Genomic DNA, 22156 nt, shown 5'->3' on the forward strand with positions numbered 1-22156 from the left:
CTGCCCGGAAAACACCTGGGGCGGCTGGAACCGCAGGGGCAGCTCAGCCTGAGGAAGCAGGAACTTCCCCAAACATGCCCCACCTTCGTCTTGAAGTGGCCTCCACGATGATTTTCCACGTTGTGGAGCTGAAGCAGGACCACACCCAACAGGAAAGCCCTTGGCAAAGCCGTGGGCTCTGAAAACAGATGGGTATTTGCACCAGGGCAGGAGCAGGTGTCTTTGTGAACGATGCTTCCTTCCTCAGAGCTTTTGGTGGCCGTGGCCCTCCCCACGTCACTCCACGTCACACACAGCTGCGGGCCACCAGCTCCTGGGGCTCTTCTTTGTCGGCAGGGAGACACCATCGAAGCGTTCCTCCTGGGAGGCCTCTTGAGGAAATGTGAAGGCCGTGGATGCTTTGGAAGAGTGAAAAAGGTTTTGTCGAGCAAAATCTAACCGGGTGGGAAATGCCGGGGTTCTGTGTGGACCTGGAGCATCCTTGACGCAGGTGACACGTGAAGTTCCTCTGCTGAGTCTGGGAGGAGGCTGGCCTCATTGGGACTCGCTGTCCAGATGTGTATCTTCCACCTTCCTGATGACAAAGAAACACACATTCTTGATATCCATGAAATCCAAACGTGGTGGAAAGAGATAATCAAGAAAGTTAAGGATTCCCGTAATCCCTTTCCCCTAGAGATCACCATCAACCAGATCATTTTTATACACACTCATATACATGCATCACAGCAGTTCCTTTAAAATGTGAGATTGGGAATTCCCTGGTGGTCCAGTGGTTAGGACTCTGAGCTTTCACTGCCAAGGGCGCAGGTTCAATCCCTGGTGGAGGAACTAAGATCCTACAGGCCATGCGGTGTGGCCAAAATAAATAAATAAATAAATAACTTCATACCCTTTAGCTACACCCCCGAACATTCTTCACCCTAGGCAACCACTAATTTAATTCCTTTTTTTTTTGATTTTTTTCTTTTTTTTTTTTAACATCTTTATTGGGGTATAATTGCTTTACAATGGTGTGTTAGTTTCTGTTTTATAACAGTGAGTCAGTTATACATATACGTATGTTCCCATATCTCTTCCCTCTTGCGTCTCCCTCCCTCCCACCCTCCCTATCCCACCCCTCCAGGCAGTCACAAAGCACCGAGCTGATCTACCTGTGCTATGCGGCTGCTTCCCACTAGCTATCTACCTTACGTTTGGTAGTGTATATATGTCCATGCCTCTCTCTCACTTTGTCACAGCTTACCCTTCCCCCTCCCCATATCCTCAAGTCCATTCTCTAGTAGGTCTGTGTCTTTATTCCTGTCTTACCCCTAGGTTCTTCATGACTTTTTTTTTTCTTAAATTCCATATATATGTGTTAGCATACGGTATTTGTCTTTCTCTTTCTGACTTACTTCACTCTTTATGACAGACTCTAGGTCTATCCACCTCATTACAAATAGCTCAATTTCGTTTCTTTTTATGGCTGAGTAATATTCCATTGTATATATGTGCCACATCTTCTTTATCCATTCATCCGATGATGGACACTTAGGTTGTTTCCATCTCCGGGCTATTGTAAATAGAGCTGCAATGAACATTTTGGTACATGACTCTTTTTGAATTATGGTTTTCTCAGGGTATATGCCCAGCAGTGGGATTGCTGGGTCATATGGTAGTTCTATTTGTAGTTTTTTAAGGAATCTCCATACTGTTCTCCATAGTGGCTGTACCAATTCACATTCTCACCAGCAGTGCAAGAGTGTTCCCTTTTCTCCACACCCTCTCCAGCATTTATTGTTTCTAGATTTTTTGATGATGGCCATTCTGACTGGTGTGAGATGATATCTCATTGTAGTTTTGATTTGCATTTCTCTAATGATTAATGATGTTGAGCATTCTTTCATGTGTTTGTTGGCAGTCTGTATATCTTCTTTTAAGAAATGTCTATTTAGGTCTTCTGCCCATTTTTGGATTGGGTTGTTTGTTTTTTTGTTATTGAGCTGCATGAGCTGCTTATAAATTTTGGAGATTAATCCTTTGTCAGTTGCTTCATTTGCAAATATTTTCTCCCATTCTGAGGGCTGTCTTTTGGTCTTGTTTATGGTTTCCTCCGAGCTTTCACTGCCAAGGGCACAGGTTCAATCCCTGGTGGAGGAACTAATATCCTACAGGCCATGCGGTGTGGCCTAAATAAATAAATAAATAACTTCATACCCTTTAGCTACACCCCCCAACATTCCTCACCCTAGGCAACCACTAATTTAGTTTCTTTTTTTAAAAAAAATATTTATTTATTTATTTATTTATGTTTGGCTGCGTCGGGTCTTAGTTGAGTCACATGGGATCTTTCATTGTGGAGTGTGGGATCTTTCGTTGCGGAGTGTGGGCTCTTCGTTGCAGTGCATGGGCTTCTCTCTAGTTGTGGCACGCAGACTCCAGAGTGCGTGGGCTCTGCAGTTGCAGAGCGCGGGCTTAGTTGCGCCTCCGCATGCGGGATCTTAGTTCCCTGACAAGGGATCAATCCTGCATCCCCTGCATTGGAAGGCGGATTCTTAACCACTGGAACACCAGGGAAGTCCCTAATCTACTTTTTAACTCCATAGATTTGCCTATTCTGGACATTTCATAGAAATGGAATCATACAAGTTGTGGTCTTTTGTGTCTGGCTTCTTTCACTTATCATCACGTTTTTGAGGTTCATCCGTGTTGTAGTGTGTGTCAGTTCTTCATTCCTTTTTATGGCCAAGTAATATTTCATTGTATGAATGAACCATGCTTTATTTATTCATTCAACCATTAATGGATATTTTGGGTTTTCACTTTTTGGCTATTATGTTTAATGTTGATATGAACATTGGTGTACAGTTTTTTATGGACACATGTTTTCAGTTCTCTTGGGTGTACAACTAGAAGTGGAATTACTGGGTGAACAAACACTCTATGTTTAACTTTTTTTTTTTTTTTGGCTGCATCACACAGCATGCAGTTTCCCCGACCAGGGATTGAACCCTCACCTCCTGCACTGGAAGTGCGGAGTCCCAACCACTGGACCGCCATGGAAATCCCTGTTTAACATTTTGAGGAACTGCCAGACTGTTTTCCAAAGTAGCTGTGCCATTCCACCAAGAGTGTATGAAGGTTCCAATTTCTCCACATCCTTGTAAACACTTGTTATTGTCTGTCTTTTTGATTTAGCCATCTTAGTGGGTGTGAAGTGCTAGCTCACTGTAGTTTTTGTTTTTTGTTTTTGTTTTTTTTTGGCTGCATTGGGTCTTCATTGTTGTACACGGGCTTTCTCTAGTTGCAGTGAGCAGGGGCTACTCTTCGTTGCGGTGCGTGGGCTTCTCATTGCGGTGGCTTCTCTTGTTGCAGAGCATGGGCTTTAGGTGCGTGGGCTTCAGTAGTTGTGGTGCACGGGCTTAGCTGCTCCGAGGCATGTGGGATCCTCCCAGACCAGGGCTCGAATCCGTGTCCCCTGCATTGGCAGGCGGATTCTTAACCACTGCACCACCAGGGAAGCCCCTCATTGTAGTTTTGTTTTGCATTTCCTAAGGCTAATGACGTTGAACATCTTTAATTGTGCTTACTGGCCATTAGTATATCTTGAACTTCATAAAAGAAATAAAATCTTTGAAATAAAAACTGTCTATTCACATCCTTTGTCCACGTGTTAATTAGATTATTTGTCTTTTTATTGTTGCGGTTTGCAAGATCTTAGTTCCCCGACCCGGGATTGAACCGGGCCCTGGCAGTGTAAACTCTGAGTCCTAACTGCTGGACTCCCAGGGAATTCCTTAAGAATTCTTTATATATTCTGGATACAAGTCCTTTAACAGATATGATTTGCAAATATTTTCTCTCATTCTGTGGATTGTCTTTTCACTTTCTTGATGGTATTATTTGAAGCACTAAAGTTTGTTTTTTTTTAAATTTTTCTATTTTTGGCTGCGTTGGGTCCTCGTTGTTGCGCGTGGGCTTTCTCTAGTTGTGGCAAGTGGGGGCTTCTCTTCACTGTGGTGCACAGGCTTGTCCTTGCAGTGGCTTTTCTTGTTGCAGAGCACGGGCTCTAGGAGCATGGGCTTCAGTAGTTGTGGCTGCTTTATTTTGTACAAAAAGGTAAGAGTGAGCAATTGTTATCACTTAGGGATAGTATCAGGGTCAAGTCCTGGAAACATCCTTGACCTTGACCCTGGAAGCTAAGGGTCAGCCTTGCAAGCAGGTTGTTCTAAGGACAGAAGTTGCAGGCCTGCTGCATTAAATCCGTTCTGTACACAAGCTGTATGATATTGATTTACAGCTGGGAAAGCAATCTTGCATTCCTGGCATAAGTCCCATTTGGTCATGGTGTATGATCCTTTTTTATGTTGCTGGATTCAGTTTGCTGGCATTTTGTTGAGAATTTTTACTTCTATGTTCCTAAGAGACATTGCTCTATAGTTTTATTTCTTTTAATTAATTAACTAATTAATTAATTTATATATTTTGGCTCTGCCAAGTCTCAGTTGAGGCACATGGGCTCTTCATTGTGGCATGCATGCAGGATCTAGTTCCCCAACCAGGGATCGAACCTAGGGCCCCTGCACTAGGAGCACGGGGTCTTACCCACTGGACTACCAGGGAAGTCCCTAGTTTTCTTTTCTTGTGATGTCTTTGCTTGGTTTTGATAACAGGGTATTGCTGGCCTTACAGGATGAGTTGGGAAGTGTTCCCTCTTCTTCTATTTTTGGGAAGAGTATCTGTCTTCTTTAAATATGTGGTAGAACTTGGAACTTCCCTGTTGGTCCAGTGGTTAAGACTCCATGCCTCCAATGCAGGGGGCCCGGGTTCAATCCCTGGTCAGGGAACTAGATCCCACATGCTGCGTGGCCAAAAAAAAAGAGAATATATATATATAATGTATATAAGTATGTAAATAATATATATTATATCTATAAATATGTATTATATATATATATATAGATATAGATATAGATATAGATATAAAACATATATATATGGTAGAACTCATCAATTAAGTCATCTAGGCCTAAGTGGGAATCTTAGTTCCCTGACCAGGGATCAAACTTGTGTACCCTGCAGCAGAAGCACAGAGTCTTAACTTGTGGGTAGTTTTAAAATGACTAATTCAATCTCTGTACTTGGTTTAAGTCTATTCAGATTTTCTATTTCTTCATGAATCAGGTTTGGTAGCTTTCTAGGAATTTTTTCATTTCATCTAAGTTATCTAATTTGTTGGCATGCCATTGTTCACAGTATTTCCTTATAATTGGTTTTTCTGGTCTAGCTAAAGGTTTGTCAATTTTGTTGATCCTTTCAAAGAAACAACTTTTGGTTTTGTTAGTTTTCTCTATTTTCTTTTTTTTTTAACATTAAAAAAATATTTTATTTATTTAGTTATTTATTGTATTCTTGCCTGTGTTGGGTCTTAGTTGCAGCACACAGGATCTTTGTTGTAGCACGTGGGACCTTTTGTTGCTGCACATGGGCTCTCCATTGCAGCGCACAGGCATCTCTCTAGTTGTGGTGCACGGGCTCCAGAGTGCATGGGCTCTGTAATTTGCGGCATGTGGGCTGACTAGTTGAGGCGCGTGGGTTCAGTAGTTGTGGCACGCGGGCTTAGTTGCCCCGTGGCATGTGGGATCTTAGTTCCCCGACCAGGTATTGAACCCGTGTCCCCTGCATTAGAAGGCGGATTCTTTACCACGGGACCATCAGGGAAGTCCCTACTTTTCTATTCTCTATTCCATTAATTTCTATTCTAATAGCTATTATTTCCTTCCTTCTGCTTGCTTTAGGTTTACATTGTTTTTCTTTTTCTAGCATTCTTTTTCTAACATGTAAGTTTGAGTTATTGACTTGAGATCTTTATTTTTTTATTATTTTTTAAAAATTTATTTATTTAATTTATTTATTTTTGGCTGTGTTGGGTCTTCGTTGCTGTGTGCAGGCTTTCTCTAGTTGCGGCGAGTCAGGGCTACTCTTCCTTGCGGTGCACGGGCTTCTCGTTGCAGTGGCTTCTCTTGTTGCAGAGCACAGGCTCTAGGTGCACAGTCTTCAGTAGTTGTGGCTCGCAGGCTCTAGAACGCAGGCTCAATAGTTGTGGTGCACAGGCTTAGTTGCTCTGCGGCTTGTGGGATCTTCCTGGACTAGGGCTCGAACCCGTGTCCCCTGCTTTGGCAGGCAGATTCATAACCACTGTGCCACCAGGGAAGCCCAAGATCTTTATTTTTAATTTTTATTAAAAAAAATTTTTTTTGGCTGCGCTATGCAGCATGTGGGATCTTAGTTCCCTGACCAGGATTGAACCTGTGCCCCCTGCAATGGAAGCGCAGAGTCTTAACCACTGGACCACCAGGGAAGCCCCTCAAAGTATTTTCTAATCTCCCTTGTAACTTCTTTGAGTCACTGGTAATACTTATAAGTAGGCTGTTTAACTTTCATGTATTTGTGAGTTTCCCAAATTTTTTTGTCATTGACTTCTAATTTCTTTCCACTGTGGTCAGACAAAATACCTTGCATGATTTCAATCCTTTTAAATTTGTGGGGTCTGAGGACTTCCCTGGTTGTCCAGCAGTTAAGACTCTGTGCTCCCAATGCAGGAGGCCTGGGTTTGGTACACGGTCAGGGAACTAGATCCTGCATGCTGCAACAAAGATCCCCCATGCCGCAACTAAAGACCAAGTGCAGCCAAATAAATAAATAGATAATTTAAAATAAATAAAAAATTTTGTGGGGTCTGGTTTCATGGCCTAGATATGATACATCCTGGGGACTGTCCCACATGTGCTTGAGAAGGACGTGAATTCTGCTTTAGGTGGTGGCCTCCTTCTTGCTCTGCATTCTCCCTTGGATCCCTTGGATCACTTGTTTTGAGGGGAGATAGCTGTCATGTTTGAGGGCACTCAAACAGCCCTAAGGAAATGTCTACATGGTGAGGAACTGAGGCCTCCAGCCCACAGCCATGTGAGTGAACAGGCCACTTGGAAGCACTTCCTCCAGCCCCACTCAAGCTTTCAGATGGGTGTACCCCCACTGACATCTTTCCTTCAACCCCAGAACCACCCCACCCAACCACTCCTGAAATCTCAACCCACAGACACTGTGACAGACAGTAAATATTTATTGTTCTTAGTCACTAAGTTTTGTGTAATTTGTGATTATGGTAATACAGTTACCCATAGCTCTGTTGGCTTTCAGGAGCACAAGTCTCGAAGCACAGTTGAACTTCAGGCAGAAGTTTTGTCTTTTCTGAGGAAAAAACATTGAAAACATGGATTAATAATTCTTTTCTTGTTGAAGCTGCCAGAGGCAAAGGCACACCTCCTGGAACGATGACTTCAAGGCCTTGAGGATGAAAACCAGGTGGAATGACTCTGATTGGGGGAGTCATTAGGGGAATTCTGGTTTTCTGATGCCAAAACTACCTATGCCTGGTAAAATAAACTGCTGGAGATCCTGAGTCAGTCTTCACCTTGTCACAAAAGGTGGGAGGCAACAATCTCAAAGATGGCACGCCCTTCACCCCAACAAAGGCAAACCACAGCGCCTCGTCCTTGGTTAAGCTGAACAGTGGCTTTCTCATGGAAAAAAAAATTTTTTTAAACAGAAATCAAGTTTCTTTTGTTTGTTTGATGCAACTTGGATTCATTCCCATATTTTATAAGATGTGGCCTTTAATATTTCCATGAATTAATATGAGACACATGATGCTTTCTAAAGACTGGTTTTACTAGAAAAATGGTACAGATGAACCGGTTTGCAGGGCAGAAATAGAGACACAGATGTAGAGAACGTATGGACACCAAGGGGGGAAAGTGGCGGGGGGTGTGTGGTGATGGGATGAATTGGGAGATTGGGATTGACATATACACACTAATATGTATAAAATAGATAACTAATAAGAACCTGCTGTATAAAAAATAAATAAAATAAAATTCAAAAATTAAAAAAAAGACTGGTTTTACATTCTGTTTATCTGAAGGGAACCCATTTTCAGTTTGATACAGTTAATTATTTGCAAAACTACGTGTGTGTGTGCACGCACGGGAGCACTCATGTTTGTGTGTGCACACACATTAGTATATTCTTCTAGGGCGGTCTATATTTTTTCATCAGATTTTCAAAAGATACTACCACCCATAAAAAGTTAGGACCTCTTAGTATAAAAGAGAGGGAAAAAATGGCAGTTACAAGGGGAGTTGGTTTTAAGGATGGGACCAATTTAGGTGTGTTTCTAGGCTCAGGAGAAGGAGCCAGTAGAGAGGAAGCTTAGAAGACTGGAAAGGCAGGAAGACCAGGGAACAAAGGTCCCCAGACAGTGCCTGTCGCCTGAGGTGTCTGAACCTCGGGCTGGTAGAGACCAAGATACCCACAGCTCTCTCGCCCCCACTCCTGTCTGTACCTGGGTCCTCTTGCTGGGCTGTGCTGGGGAGCCGCTCCCGCTGCCTCAGGGCCTCCAGGCCCGCCAGGTCAGGCAGGTGGCAGTGGCTGCGCATGATGGTCACCCGCTGGCCCTGGGTGATGGCCCGGCTGCGGCAGCCCATGCGGGCCTGGTCCCGGCACATCCAGTATACCTTCTCCCCGGCCGCCTTCTCCTTCCTGTAGAGGAAGGACTCGTACACCAGGAACCTGCCCCCGAGAGAGGTCCTCAGGAACTCCAGGGGCTGGAGGGTTTCTGGAAGGAACATGACGTGTGAGTGGGGTGCCTGGGCCGGGCCTTGGAAGCAGGGGACAGAGCCTGGGTGCCAGGGATGGAGACTGCTTCCTTTGTCCCACCAGCCAGCTCCAGCCAGGAAACTGCAGACCCCCCCAACCCCCGCAGGTCCCTCTTTGGTCCCTGCCCTCCACCCCAGCCTGTGCTGCAGGGCCCTGGGGACTGAAGCTCAAGCCACCACGGCCCTGATGCCCTGGAGTGCAGACTGTCTGTCTGTCTGATGGCTGTAGTGCTATCGGGGAGGCTGGCCCTGTAGCCGCCCAAACACTGAGCTTTCCTGCAGGCCTCTCCTGACCCTGCTCGGCCTTCATGCTGGCTGGCAAGCAAGCACCCCAGGGCAGGGGCTGGGCTGAACTGGAATACTCTGGAAGGGCCGTGGTTGGTCTCGACAGTGCACTAGGGGCCTCCCGGCTCCCTGTTCACCCTCCCCTTGGCCAGCTGGCAACCAATCAAATTCTCCCTTTTGAGACTTTTAAGACTCTGAACTGAAAGCTCCTGACATGTTGGGGTTGGGGTGGCTGAAGGCACTGGCAGGGGTGGGGAGGGAGAGGGGAGACAGAGGGTCCCCCAGGTCCAGGAGCACTGCCCCACAAATGGGTGCTGAGCATTTCCTGCAGCTGCCAGTAATGCCACTGCAGCCCCTGGCCCTGTTTTCTCCAGTGGTCTGAGTGGGTTTCTCCCACTGACAGCGCATCCCAGATGAGGACCAGTGCCATTAGTGTGGAGTCCAGATGTGGCCCCTGCCCTAAGGGAGCCCACAGACCAGGAGGACAGACACCACTGGACATGGGCCACAGGAGGAATGTCCCAGCAGGCAGCCTCCAGTCTGTGTTCTGAGCTGTCCCCAGGGGCTGCTGGGCCAGCAGGGAGACCGGGGCCCCGCCCCTGCCACGCCCCTCTCACCCACACCTGAGCCTTCCCTCTGGGCTGGGCTGGGGAGCTGCTCCCGCTGCCTCAGGGCCTCCAGGCCCCCCAGGTCGGGCGGATGGCAGTGTCTGCGCATCACCATGACCCGCTGGCCCTGGGTGATGGCCCGGCTGCGGCAGCGCATGCGGGCCTGGTCCCGGCACGTCCAGTACACCTTCTCGCCGGCCGCCTTCTCCCGCCTGTAGAGGAAGGACTCATACACCAGGAAGCTGCCCCCCAAAGGGGTCCTCAGGAACTCAGGGCCTCCTGGGGAGAAATGGGAGAGGGGGTCGGGGGAGGAAGAGCCTGGAGCCAGGCCTGGAGCCGAGGAATGAGGGGGGCCGTGACCCCGTTCTCAGAGCCTAGAGCAGCATGGCTCCTGGCATGAGACCCACGGACCCCACCCCACGCTGCACTTACCTCCTCACAGCCCAGGACACAGGCCCCCCATCCCCCAGACTCAGCCTAGCCTGAGCTCCCAGGGCTCCTTTCCCAAGCCTGGGAGAGAAGGGAGGCGGGAGACTGGTGAGGTGGAGATCGCTGAAGGCAGAGTCCGTCTCCTCCACCTCGCGGCGCCTGCAGGAAGGCGGTGTCTTATCTGAGGTGCCGGCAATGAGATGGCACAAGGGCCTCTCGCCCCTGCTAAATTGGAGGAATTAGTGGACAGGCCCTACGGGGGATAAGCAACCAGGAGCGAAATGGGAGTTGCATGCAGCCCCTTGTGCGTGGTGGGCAGTGGGGCTGTAGAAGGGTCCACTCACCCAGGGAGCCAGGCTGGGTGGGCTTTGACCTGAGGGCAGGAGGGGAGGCAGGGAGTGGCCTGGGCCACTGTCCTGACGTGTTGAGAGGGGGGACCTGGAAGGTGGCCACGGCCTTCTGCTCTGAGGACGCCCTTCCCGCCACCCAGGCACCAGGACCACACAGGAGGGGTGGAGGGGAATTCGGGGGTCCATCAGCACAGCAGCAGGGATGGCAGCCATAGTGGGGGGTTGGTGAGAATGCCCTGGAGAAGGGGGAGCCAGGGTGGGGGGTGAGTGGCCGAAGGGGAGGTATATGATGTGGGGCATGTTTCTGCTCCCCCAGCACCCAATGAAAATGTCCACTGAGGGATGAAAAAGGCACAGGGCATGAGGCCAGAAATTCAGAGAGGAGAGGAGATGGCAGAGATGCTGACCCAGGTTAGACGCTGGGCAAAGGGGGTCACCTGGTCACAGACCTGGCAAAGCAAGAGCTCGCCCAGCCTCAGGGGGTGACTCTCAGAACAAGCAGAGTCCAGTGGCCAAGCCTAGGGAGGCCCGAGGTCCCTCCGAAGTAGGGGTCTAGGGCAGGCCCCAAACAGGGGGACTGACGAGGACTGTCTGCGTGAAGAGCAATGAGACAGGTGCCCGCCCTGGGGGAGGAAGAGTCTGGGGTGTGGGGGAGGAGGAGGAAGTCTGCACTGACATGAAACTCCCTGTTTCCCTGCCCAAGTCCCTGGAGCCGGCAGCCAGGCTGAAATCGCTGCAGGAGGTTGGTCCTAGGGCTCTGAGGCCTGGGGTCTCAAGGGTCGCCTGTTCGGCACCCACATACGGAGCGTGTGGGTCTCTCCTTAAACCTGGCTAAGGACCACTGGCCACGTGGGTCAAAGGTTCTCACACCATCTTACATGATGAAAAAGTCAAGACTCTTACACCAAGTATCACAAATGAGACCATGCAAAGCAATTTAAAGTGTATACAACAATCATTCCCCCTTTAGTTTTGCTGCTTTATACAACTGTGTGATCGACAGAAAATTGAATGGCATGTACCTGGCTGGAAAATTTCACCAGTTGACAAAAAAAAAAAAAAAAAAAAAAGAGAGAAGTTTCACCCTGAATGGCAGAGACTAAAGAAACTCATAGAGAAAAGGTAGTTGGAGAAAACAAGGCCACTACCAGAGGCTGGACGGCAGGGCCGCTGCACTCCTCAGAGGATGGAATGCAAAGGAGTTCAAATACAAGAGTGAAAGTTAAAAATTAAATAGAAGGACTGGAAAGCAAAATCAAGGAAATGTCAGAAAAATGGGGACTCGAAAGTCATTGAACATGAGGAAATTTTCACGAGTGAAGGACATGGTTTCCGGCCTGAAAAGGCCCAAGTGCCCCCAGCAGAGCCAGGTACCACAGGGATGGAGACACGACCCTATACCTTCAAGCAAAGACCCCCTGTATGCACCTTGGAAAGATGCAGTCATTCGAGCACAAACACCAGACAACCATGGAAAAGGAGCCACAAACAGCCACACCTCCACTGCAGTGTGTTCCCACTCAGCCGTGGACAGATTTATAGAACAAAAGTGCAACAGTGGGGCTTCCCTGGGGCGCAGTGGTTAAGAATCCGCCTGCCAATGCAGGGGACAAGGTTCGAGCCCTGGTCCGGGAAGATCACACATGCCGCGGAGCAACTAAGCCCGCGAGCCACAACTACTGAGCTTGTGCTCTAGAGCTGCGAGCCACAACTACTGAGCCCACATTCCACAACTTCTGAAGCCTGCATGCCTAGAGCCCGTGCTCCACAACAAGAGAAGCCACCACAATGAGAAGACCGCATACCGCCATGAAGAGTAGCCCCTGCTCGCCACAACTAGAGAAAGCCTGCACACAGCAACAAAGACCCAAAGCAGGCAAAAATAAATAAATAAATAATAAATTTATTAAATAAAAAAAGTGCAACAGCTGCCTCGAGAGGAGGGGGCAGTGGGTAACTGCTGGGTCCTTGCCATCTCTGGTCGGAAGTCAACAGGAAATAAAAAACCAGTTGACAGCAATGGAAGGAAGCACGCTTTAGGGAAGAGGGCAGCAGATGCCCTAAGGAACAACGGAAAGGGGACTTCCCTGGTGGTCCAGTGGTTAAGGCTCAGCGCTTCCACTGCAGGGGGCATAGGTTCAATCCCTGGTTGGGGAACTAAGGTCCTGCATGCCGTTTTGCACAGCCAAAAAATTAAAAAAGGAAGCAAGGAAGGAAGGAAGGAAGAAAACAAAAAAAGGAACAATGGCTGAGTGGTTATTCGGGGTGGGAGTTGGGGGTAAGGACAGGGCGAGGCTAGATCATCCCTAGGTACATAAAAGTTATAAGGAAATGGGATAAAAAGAGAGTCAGAAAAAAAAAAATCAGAGATCTCGAGTTTGAGAGAATTTTAGGGCCAAAAAGGCTCTAAAGGTGACTCAGATGACTCAGAAAAGTATGGGACTGGGAACCCCTGAGGGAGAGCAGGGAGCAGAGAAGGCTGGGCCGAGGCTGCTCTTAGCAAGATGAGCCGGAATATGCATGTTATTGTGGCCACGAGAGTCAAACATAAGCACTGTGGGGCCAACAAAGGTGGGAGGAGGGGGGCTGTGACCCTCATCATAGAGCCCAGAGGGACCATGGTAGATGATCAGGCAGAACAGCTGGAGGAGAACAGAAGTCAACGACAGGAATGGGTCACCTTCAGCCCTTAAGCCACATCTGTAGGACGTGCTTATTACTGGGCACGGTGTCAGCCACCCACACTGGAAAAATGAGAAACCAGCTTGTGCGATTAGCTTTCTCTATGAATCCTATACATTCTTAAGAAAAAAGAAAGGATGAGAAGGAGGAAAGGGAGCCTGGGTTGATCAAGTGCTGCAGAGATTCTGGGCTGGTCTGAGCAGAAGAGTGAGGCCCACTGCCCAAGAGAAAGGGTGACGCCCCAAGTCACCTAATCGACTTGGGGATAAGGTGAGGTGGACCAGGAGGGGGTGTGGGGGTAGGGAGATGAGACAGGAGGGAGCTGTAACCTTCCAGAGGGTCCCCAGTAAGGACGGGGAGGATGCTTGCTGGAGGTCAAGAGGGAACGGGGTGGGCAGTCTGGGTCTTCTGACTGTACCCCGAGGCCGCTCCCCGGTCTGGCCTACCAGAGCTCCCTCGCTGAGCCGTGCCAGGGCGTTTCTCTCGCTGCCGCAGGGCCTCCAAGCCCCCCAGGTCGGGTGGGTGGCAGTGGTCTCGCATCACTGTCACCCGCTTGCCTTGGGTGATGGCTCGGCTGCGGCAGCCCATGCGGGCCTGGTCCCGGCACGTCCAGTACACCTTCTCCCCGGCCGCCTTCTCCCGCCTGTAGAGGAAGGACTCATACACCAGGAAGCTGCCCCCCAGAGGGGTCCTCAGGAACTCAGGGCCCCCTGGGGAGAAATGGGAGAGGGGGTCAGGGGAGGGAGGTTGGAAGCTGGGGTGTGAGCCGGAGCAGGGCCTGGGGCTGGGCCAGGCCTGGTGTCGCCCCCCTCCTACCTCCTGGGACCTCGGGGAGCAAGACTGGAGTGCAGGCAGAGCGCCAGGCCAGCGGGTGTGGACTCACCCAGGTCCTCGTCCTGGTCCTCCTCGCCTTGCGGCTGGGCCAGGAGGTCCTGATCTTTGGCCTTTGACCGTTTTCTGGGCCGGGGCCTGGTGAGAGTCAGGGGGCCCGGCCCCCTGCGGTAGAACAGGCTGTCCACGCCTTGGAGCAGCTTGTCCACTTGGCCCCCGGGGCCGCCCGGCCTGGCCCGCAGCAACTCCATGGCCTTCTCCTGCTGCCGCCGGGCCTCCAGACCCTCCACATCAGGCGGGTGGCAGTGGCCACGCATGACAGTCACCCGCTGGCCCTGTGTGATGGCCCGGCTGCGGCAGCCATGCAGCGCGTGGTCCCGGCACGTCCAGTACACCTTGTCCCCCACAGCCTTCTCCCGCTTGTAGAGGAAGGACTCGTGCACCAGGAAGCTGCCCCCGTAGCAGGTTCTCAGGAACTCCAGGGGCGGGGGCCCTCCTGGAGGAGGAAGTGGGGAGGGGCTGGGCAGGTGCAGGCTGGCAGAGCTCTGCTCCTTTAGTTTACCGTGCAGGGCAGGGCCCTGGGTGCATCCCCACTGATTGCCCACCCAGTGCCCCAAGGAGGCCGTGTGGCTCCTCTCCTGGTGGCCAGTGAGGAGGCCACGGCTCTGGGTGGTCAAGCACCACGTCCCAGGCCACACACTGGAGAGGGCCAAGCTGCCTCCGATGCCACACCCTGCCTGCTCAGTCACTCCCGGCCATACTTTTTCTTAGGGTTTGTTTGAAAATTGTATCTAATTATCAAATAACACATGCACACGCCATAAAATGAAATGGGACCAAAAGATACACAGTGAAAGACAAGTCCTTCTCACCCAGCCCCCGGCACCCAGCACAGCAGCCGCCTTAAATCCCTAAATCCTTCAATCCTTTCCAGGTCTGGAGGCACCCAGCCTATGGGACCAAGCCCACCTCCCAGTTACTGGTAATAAAAACTGCCGCAAAGAACAAAACAAAACCCAACAAACAAAGAATAAGAACCTCTGCAAAGACTCCATCTACCAGTTACTCAGTGACAACACACGCTGGACCAGGGCTGGCACTGCAGCACCAGATCCCCTAATGGCGAGGCTATCACACATCTTAGGAGCGACCTCCTGACCTGCAGCGCTTCAACAAGGCTGCCCAGCTACATGAGGCAGAGCTGGATCTTGAACCTGGGGCACAAAGCTCAAGCCTCCCACCAGGCCGATCTTCCCAAACTTCAAAGGTTACCAGAATCACATGGGGTCCATAAACCTCAGGTTTTTGCATCAGGAAGCTCCAGAAGGACCTAGGCCGCCTGGTTCACGAGCACTAGTTCTACCCCTTGGGCTTAATGATTACTTGGACACATTTATATTTTAAAAATCGTTTTGACTTTGAGCACATTAAGAAGCCACGTGGGACCCACATTTATCTTTGGGCAGAGGAAAGGGCTGTGGTTCCCACCTGCCTAAGAGTAGAGCCGGGGTTGGGGGGCACTCACCGGTCCCCAGCGTCGGGCGTTTCTTGGGAGGCAAGCTCAGCAGCGACAGGGCTCGGAGCCCCTCATCCTCCTCGGGAGCTGGCTTGCTCAGCACTGGCCCCGGGGCCGGCTCCGGCTCCTCGGGGCACAGCCACGGGCCCACCCCCTCCAGGGGCTCCTCCACTCGGCCGCCGGGGCCCTGGGGATCCCCCAAGCCTTCTGGCAGGGCTGGGCTGGGCAGCTTCTGTCTCTGGCGCCGGGCCTCCAGGCCCTCCTCATCGGGCGGGTGGCAGTGGCCCCGCATCACCGTGGCCCTTAGGCCACGGGTGATGGCCCGGCCCCGGCAGCCCAGCTCGGTGTGCTCGCGGCACTTCCAGTATACCTTGTCCCCCACAGCCTTCTCCTGCTTGTACAGGAAGGACTCCAGCACCAGCAGGCGGCCCCCAAATGGGGTCCTCAGGAACTCCAGGGGCTGGGGGGCTGCTGAAGGCAAGGGGAGGGCCAGGTCAGCTGACACAGAGCAAGGCTTGAGCCAGGGGCACAGATGGGAACACAGGGATTGGGGTGCCCTTGGATGACGTCCTGCGATCGTCACACCAGCCTGGGTCAAGGTCCAGGAGGCCCTGCTCAGAGCAGGGAAGAGATGGCTAAGGTCACCTCACTGGAAAGGGGAGTATGCAAAGCCCAAGTCTGAGCATGCAGGGCCACAAAAGTGGCCAGACAGGGGCAGCTGGCCCGAAACTCACCTGTGTCTGGCTTGCTGTGTTTCAGTTCCTGGGCCTGGGGGCTTGGTTGGACTGCCCCCTGCTGTTCCTCTACTGGCAGGATCTGGGGGGTCCCAGCCAGGGTGTCAGGGCCAGACATCTCCAAGGAAAGGACACAGTGCACTGCTTTGGGCTGGGAGTCCACTCCATCCCCATTCTCAGTGGAGGCTGTCAATAGGACCAGTTCAGAGAACTCCATGGGCTTCGTGGGGGCTGCAGGGACGACATCTGTGCCCGGCTCAGGGGACTCAGGGGAGGGCTCCTGGCCGGCCTTCACGCTCTCGCCCTCCTGCTCACTGGGCTCGGGCAGGGGCATTCCGGGACTGATGGCCTGGCCCCCAGGCCACGCTCAGGCCCCAGCAGATGGATTTCTCCTCCACCTCCCTGGAAGGAACCCAGCAGTTCAAGGGCTCCGTCCTAAGGCAGGAGGCAAAATCCCATCAGTGGAGGTGCCCTTGGACCTGGGTTCAGGAAGAATCTGGGCTGGAGGCTGGGGCAGATGGGGCTGCCTCAGTGCCCCCAGGAAAGGACCTGAATGGAGCCAGAGAACCCTGGGCTGGTGCTTCTGCTCTCTTGGTAGCCTTGGGTCCGTCACCTCCCCCAGCCAAACCTCACTTTCCCATCTGCAAAATGTGCCCAAAACAGGGCTCTCAAGGGGTTACTGGGGTGACCAAGGTGCTGACAGCTGAGTTACTAGGAATCCAGGCCCACAGGTGCTGAGCACGGGGTGAAGTGCTTCCACAGGTTTTTCCACTTAACCTTCAGCACCCCCCCCCCCCCTGCCGCCACCATGTTATTGAAAGTTGATCTTTCTCATTGACCCAGGTTACAGATGAGGACACCGAGGCATGCAGCCATGAAGGCGGAGCTGAGAGTCCAGTCAAGGTGGGTCCAGAGCCCGCCCGTACAGCACCTGGGGTACCTCATCCAGGATAACAGGAACCGGTCTTCCTGAGCACCAGGCGTTGGGGAAAAGCACTTTGGGCACTGAGTTCAGGTCACCAACCCTCCCAGAATGCCTGGTGCCCTTCACCCTGACACTGTGTCACTGGGAGCATGGGCTGGGCCCCTGCTGGCACTCCGCAGACCCCAAAGGAGGAGTCTGGCCCTGGGAGGAGGGACTCTCTGGATTCACAACTAGATCCATCCCCCATCCCAGGCAAGAGGCCCCGGGGCACCCAGTGCTAGGGGACACCAGGGCCCCACGAGGGCAGCGACCTTGTGTCTGAGCTGGTGCTGGCTCTGCCTCAGCTGAGTGGGGACAGGGCTGTGGAGGTGTCCAGAGAATCCGTGGTCACTGAGGGCTCCTTGGCTTCTGGTCTGGAGAAGCAGAAAGGATGGATGACAGGCAGGGCTGGCCTGGAGCATCAGTGTGGGGGCATAAGTGGCCGTTTTGTCTTCCTGGGGGACTGGGTGGTGGGTGCATGTCAGGGTCTTTCCCATCTATCAGTACTAGCCCAGAAACAGGATGCGGTCTCCCAGCACGTTTCAGCTTCCCCACCTGTGAGCTGTCATCCCCATCCCAAGCTCTACGGTTCTAATACCTGGGTCCCCCATTCCTGCTCCGCCATTTCCTGGTCTGGGGCCCACATTCAGTTCCCCAAGGCCTGTCAGCCCAAGCGCGGGGCTCCTGGGTCCCCGTGGAGACGGAGCCAAGGCCGACGGTGCAGGGGGCGCCGTGTCCCCTACAACCTCTCCCAAACCGCCTGCACGCCCAGCCCCGGGCAGCACCAAAGCCCTGTCCTGAGGGGCGAGACTCTAGGAAATCCAGATAACAGGTAACGGGACACAGGACTGGGAGTCCCCGGCCAGGTCTGTCCTCCAGCGTCATCCTCCTCCGGCCCCCGGACAAGCCAACCCCTGCTCCTCCTGTGCAGTCCTCCCCGCTCTGCCCATCCCGCCCGACAGGGCGATGTAGCGGTACTGGGGACTTGGGGGTACATGGGGACCGGCCCCAGCAAGACAGCGCCGGCGCCTCCGCGTGCAAAGCCGCTCGGGCGGGAAAGGGTTACGCGGGAAGCCACTCCCCCCGCCCCCGCTCGCTGATTGGTCTCTGCCCACGTCCCTCCGCCGGCAGCCCGCCTCCGGGGCTTGCGCGCTCCGGGTTGCCGGGCGAATGAACTTGGTCTCCACCCGGCGTCCTCTCCTCAATGGGGCGAGAGGACGCAGAGAAACTGGCCCTCCCTTCCACAGGCCTTTCAGACAACTCAGGCCCCCAAAACGTTGCGGTCACTGTCCACCCAGCATGCATGTTCCTACAGGACCATGCGGTTGGTCCCCGCCGTGCAGAGGGACAGGAGTTGAGGCTGCAGGGACCCCGACACACCAATGGCCTCAGTCTCAAGCGATCAGACGCCGAAGCCCGGCCTCCTTCAGGCCACTGGGGGTTGGCATGACAGAGAACCCTCACATTCCCGTGAAACTGTACCCAGAGTCATGTGTACCCCGAGTCAGTGTAATTCTCTCAACTAAAATCTCTGTACCTCAAAGGATATGGAACAAGTTCCAGCGCAACAAAAGACCTTGAACTGTGGCTGACTACAGACTGTGGATAGGCTTGGCTCCTTGCCAGTGGGCTTGAATTTAGATTCGATTGACGGTTCCCATTCTCAACTATTAAAGGGCCTTAAAGTGTAGACTGTTTAATGACCACAGATCCTCCCATAAAGTATGCAGGCCCCTTTGCCATGTGGTCTTGAATCTGGACTGGTCTCCAGCCCACATTGGTCACTTGCTGTAGCCAATAGAGAGTGGCAGAAGCTCGCTGTGGGGGTTTGGACGCCCTCACCCTCATGGACAGGGGCCCTGAGACTGCCAGAGAAGGAAGCTGTATGAAGGGCCACATGCAAGGGATGGAGGCACTGCCAGGCATGGAGGGAGGCCATTTCCAGTGTCCAGTCCAGCAGACCCTCTAGCTCTGTGTAGCCACAAGAAGGAGCCTGGGGAAACAAGCCCAGGCACCCCATGCAACCCTGATCAATAATAAACTACTGTTATTTTAAGCCAGTAAGATCAGGGCTCATTTGTTATGCAGCAGTAACTGATATTCTTGGCAAGTGACAACCTAGTCAGTTTTGACTTTTTGACAGATGAATTAATACTAATGGTTGTGAAATATCCAATATCAAAATGCTTTTGAACGCTTGAACTCTAGGGGCCATGCTACACAAATTTTAAATCCCTCAGATTATCACATTTAAAGGGCTGGTAACCCAGTGAAAGGAATAAAAATATTAAGTATAAAGGATAGCAAATGAGAATTACTTATTTAAAAAGTCTGTAACATGAAATAAGCCAGACATAAAAGGACAAATGCTGTATGATTCCACGTATATGTTGTACCTAGAGTAGTCAAATTCATAGAAACAGAAAGTCAAATGGTAGTTGCCAGGGGCTGGGGGGAGTGGAAATGGGGAGTTAGTGTTTAGTGGGGAGCGTTTCAGTTTGGGAAGATGAAAAAGTTCTGGAGATGGATGGTGGTGATGGTTGCACAACAGTGCAAATGTATTTAATGCCACTGAACTGTACACTTAAAAATGATTAAAGTGGGGGTTGGGATGAATTGGGGGATTGGGATTGACATATATACACTATTGATACTATGTATAAAATAGATAACTAATGAGCACCTACTGTATAGCTCAGGGAACTCTACTCAGTGCTCTGTGGTGACCTAAATGGAAAGGAAATCCAAAGAAGAGGGGATATATGTATACGTATAGTTGATTCACTTTGCTGTACAGTAGAAACTAACACAATATTGCAAAGGAACTATACTCCAACATTTTTTTAAAAAAATGATCAGGGCTTCCCTGGTGGTGCAGTGGTTGAGAGTCCGCCTGCCGATGCAGGGGACACAGGTTCGTGCCCCGGTCTGGGAAGATCCCACATGCCGCGGAGCGGCTGGGCCCGTGAGCCATGGCCGCTGAGCCTGTGCGTCCGGAGCCTGTGCTCCGCAACGGGAGAGGCCACAACAGTGAGAGGCCCGTGTACCGCAAAAAAAAAAAAAAAAAAAAAAAAAAAATGATCAAAGTAGTACATTTTTGTAAGGTATATTTTAACAGACACGCAAAAAAACAAAAACAAAACAAAAAAACCCAACTATAACAAACCATACATAGTAATGCTCCACCTACCATACTGGTAAATGAGGTTCTCCATACAATGCAGATTTCTGATTAACTAAAGTTATCCCTCCATGATTCTGAATTTTACAATTTCTCTCTCTTTCACAATTTATCCACTGAGGATGGATGCTGCCTAAGCTCTAATGACTCATCATCACTGCCTGGATAAAGACAGCATACAATTTTTATCCTGATTTGGTAAATGAAGTGTCCCGTCCAGTTCCCTTGGCACTCCACCCCCCGGGGGCCCTTTCTCCATCATTCATATCCTGCTCTCTCTGGTCTCCAAATCTCTCTGCCTCCTCTGGGTCTTTGCATTTAGAGTTCTCAGGTCCTAATCTTCTTAGGTCTCCTATATCCTAAAACAAAACCTCACAAGACTCTCTCCTTCCCTCAACAGTTAGACTTTGCAGGAATAGTCCATACCCCTTCCTTCTCACCCAGGCTGCCTGGCAGCTGCCCCCCAACTCTGCAGACACCACTCTCCTGTTGGGCCACTGTGCAGGATCAGCACCTGCTGGGTCAATCCATAATCCGTGTTTCCCTCTGAAATACCTGCTCTGGCCTGTATGTGGTCTATCCATGCAGTGGAATTTATTCAGCCATAAAAATGAATGAAGTTCTGATACATGTTACCATGTGGATGAACCTTGAAGACAGTATGGCTCGGTGAAAGGTGCCAGACACTAAAGTCAGCATGTGGTATAATTCCATTTAAGTGAGATGTCCAGTAGAGGCAAATCCATAGGGACAGAAAGTAGATTAGTGGTTGTCAGGGGCTGGAGGGGAGGGAAGAGGAGATTAGGGAGTGATACTAAGGCGTGTGGGGTTTCTTCTTGGGGTAATGAAAATGTTATAAAATTGGCTGTGAATACAATAAAACATTGAATTATACACTTTAGTTGGGGGAATTGTATGCTATGTGAATCATATCTTAATAAGGTTGTTTAAAAAAAAACTTGTAAGGGCTTCCCTGGTGGCGCAGTGGTTGAGTCTGCCTGCCGATGCAGGGGACACAGGTTCGTGCCCTGGTCCGGGAAGATCCCACATGCCGCGGAGCAGCTGGGCCCGTGAGCCATGGCTGCTGGGCCTGTGCGTCCGGAGCCTGTGCTCCGCAACAGGAGAGGCCACAGCAGTGAGAGGCCTGCGTACCGCAAAAAAACTCAAAAAAAACCTTATAGGGAATCCCCCGGTGGTCCAGTGGTTAAAAGACTTGGTGCTTTCACTGCCAGGGTCCAGGCTCAATCCCTGATCAGGGAACTAAGATCTCAAACAAACAAAAAATGCTCATAGGTATGACTCATGTCCCCAGGGTCACTTGGATAAAAAACAGTTTTCTCCATCAGAAACAGGCTTCTCACTCCTGGGCCTGGTTTCCTCACCAAAGGAGAGGGGTGGCATGGACTATATACTGAGATATTTTGTAAGTTGCTAAGATCATATTGTAAAAACTACATAGAAAACATTTTAAAATGTTGAGAACTGACACTCATAAATCACCCACGAGCCTGCCACTCAAATGCACAGCTGTTTCCATTCTTGTATTAGTGCCTTTAATATACACTTAATTTTCTGTTGCACACACATGTGTTCAACATGTTTGCTATTTTATTCCTCTTTAGAGTGGGAAGCCTGCACCTGCAGACCAGATGGAGCCCTTGTGAAGGACCAAAGCATTACCTAACGCAGGCCCCTAACATGAACACAAATCTAAATCCTCAGTAATACCAAAAGATGACCACAAGATGGCAATCTTGCTCCTTGAAATGCACGTAAAGCATCCTTGGTAGAATTAGATGTATCACAACGTTTAAAAACTAGAATTTGGGAGTTTTTCCATATCAGACAAATAATTCAGGAAGACTTCTGAAAACGTT

General features: G+C 51.0%; 1 protein-coding gene across 1 annotated transcript; it reads right to left on the minus strand.

Moving 5' to 3' along the window:
* Nucleotides 1-232: 232 nt before the first annotated feature.
* Nucleotides 233-16468, minus strand: FLYWCH1 (FLYWCH-type zinc finger 1). Its single transcript, XM_065892616.1, has 8 exons — nt 16135-16468; nt 15410-15871; nt 13937-14380; nt 13500-13763; nt 9608-9871; nt 8387-8659; nt 7161-7233; nt 233-574 (listed from the first exon to the last, which is right to left on the minus strand). The coding sequence occupies exons 1-8, from the start codon at nt 16466-16468 to the stop codon at nt 535-537; spliced, it is 2154 nt and encodes a 717-aa protein (XP_065748688.1). The 3' UTR covers nt 233-534.
* Between the last annotated feature and the right edge of the window lie 5688 nt (nt 16469-22156).

The sequence above is a fragment of the Phocoena phocoena genome, chromosome 15, assembly GCF_963924675.1.
Source record: "Phocoena phocoena chromosome 15, mPhoPho1.1, whole genome shotgun sequence".
NCBI classification, from domain to species: Eukaryota; Metazoa; Chordata; class Mammalia; order Artiodactyla; family Phocoenidae; genus Phocoena; species Phocoena phocoena.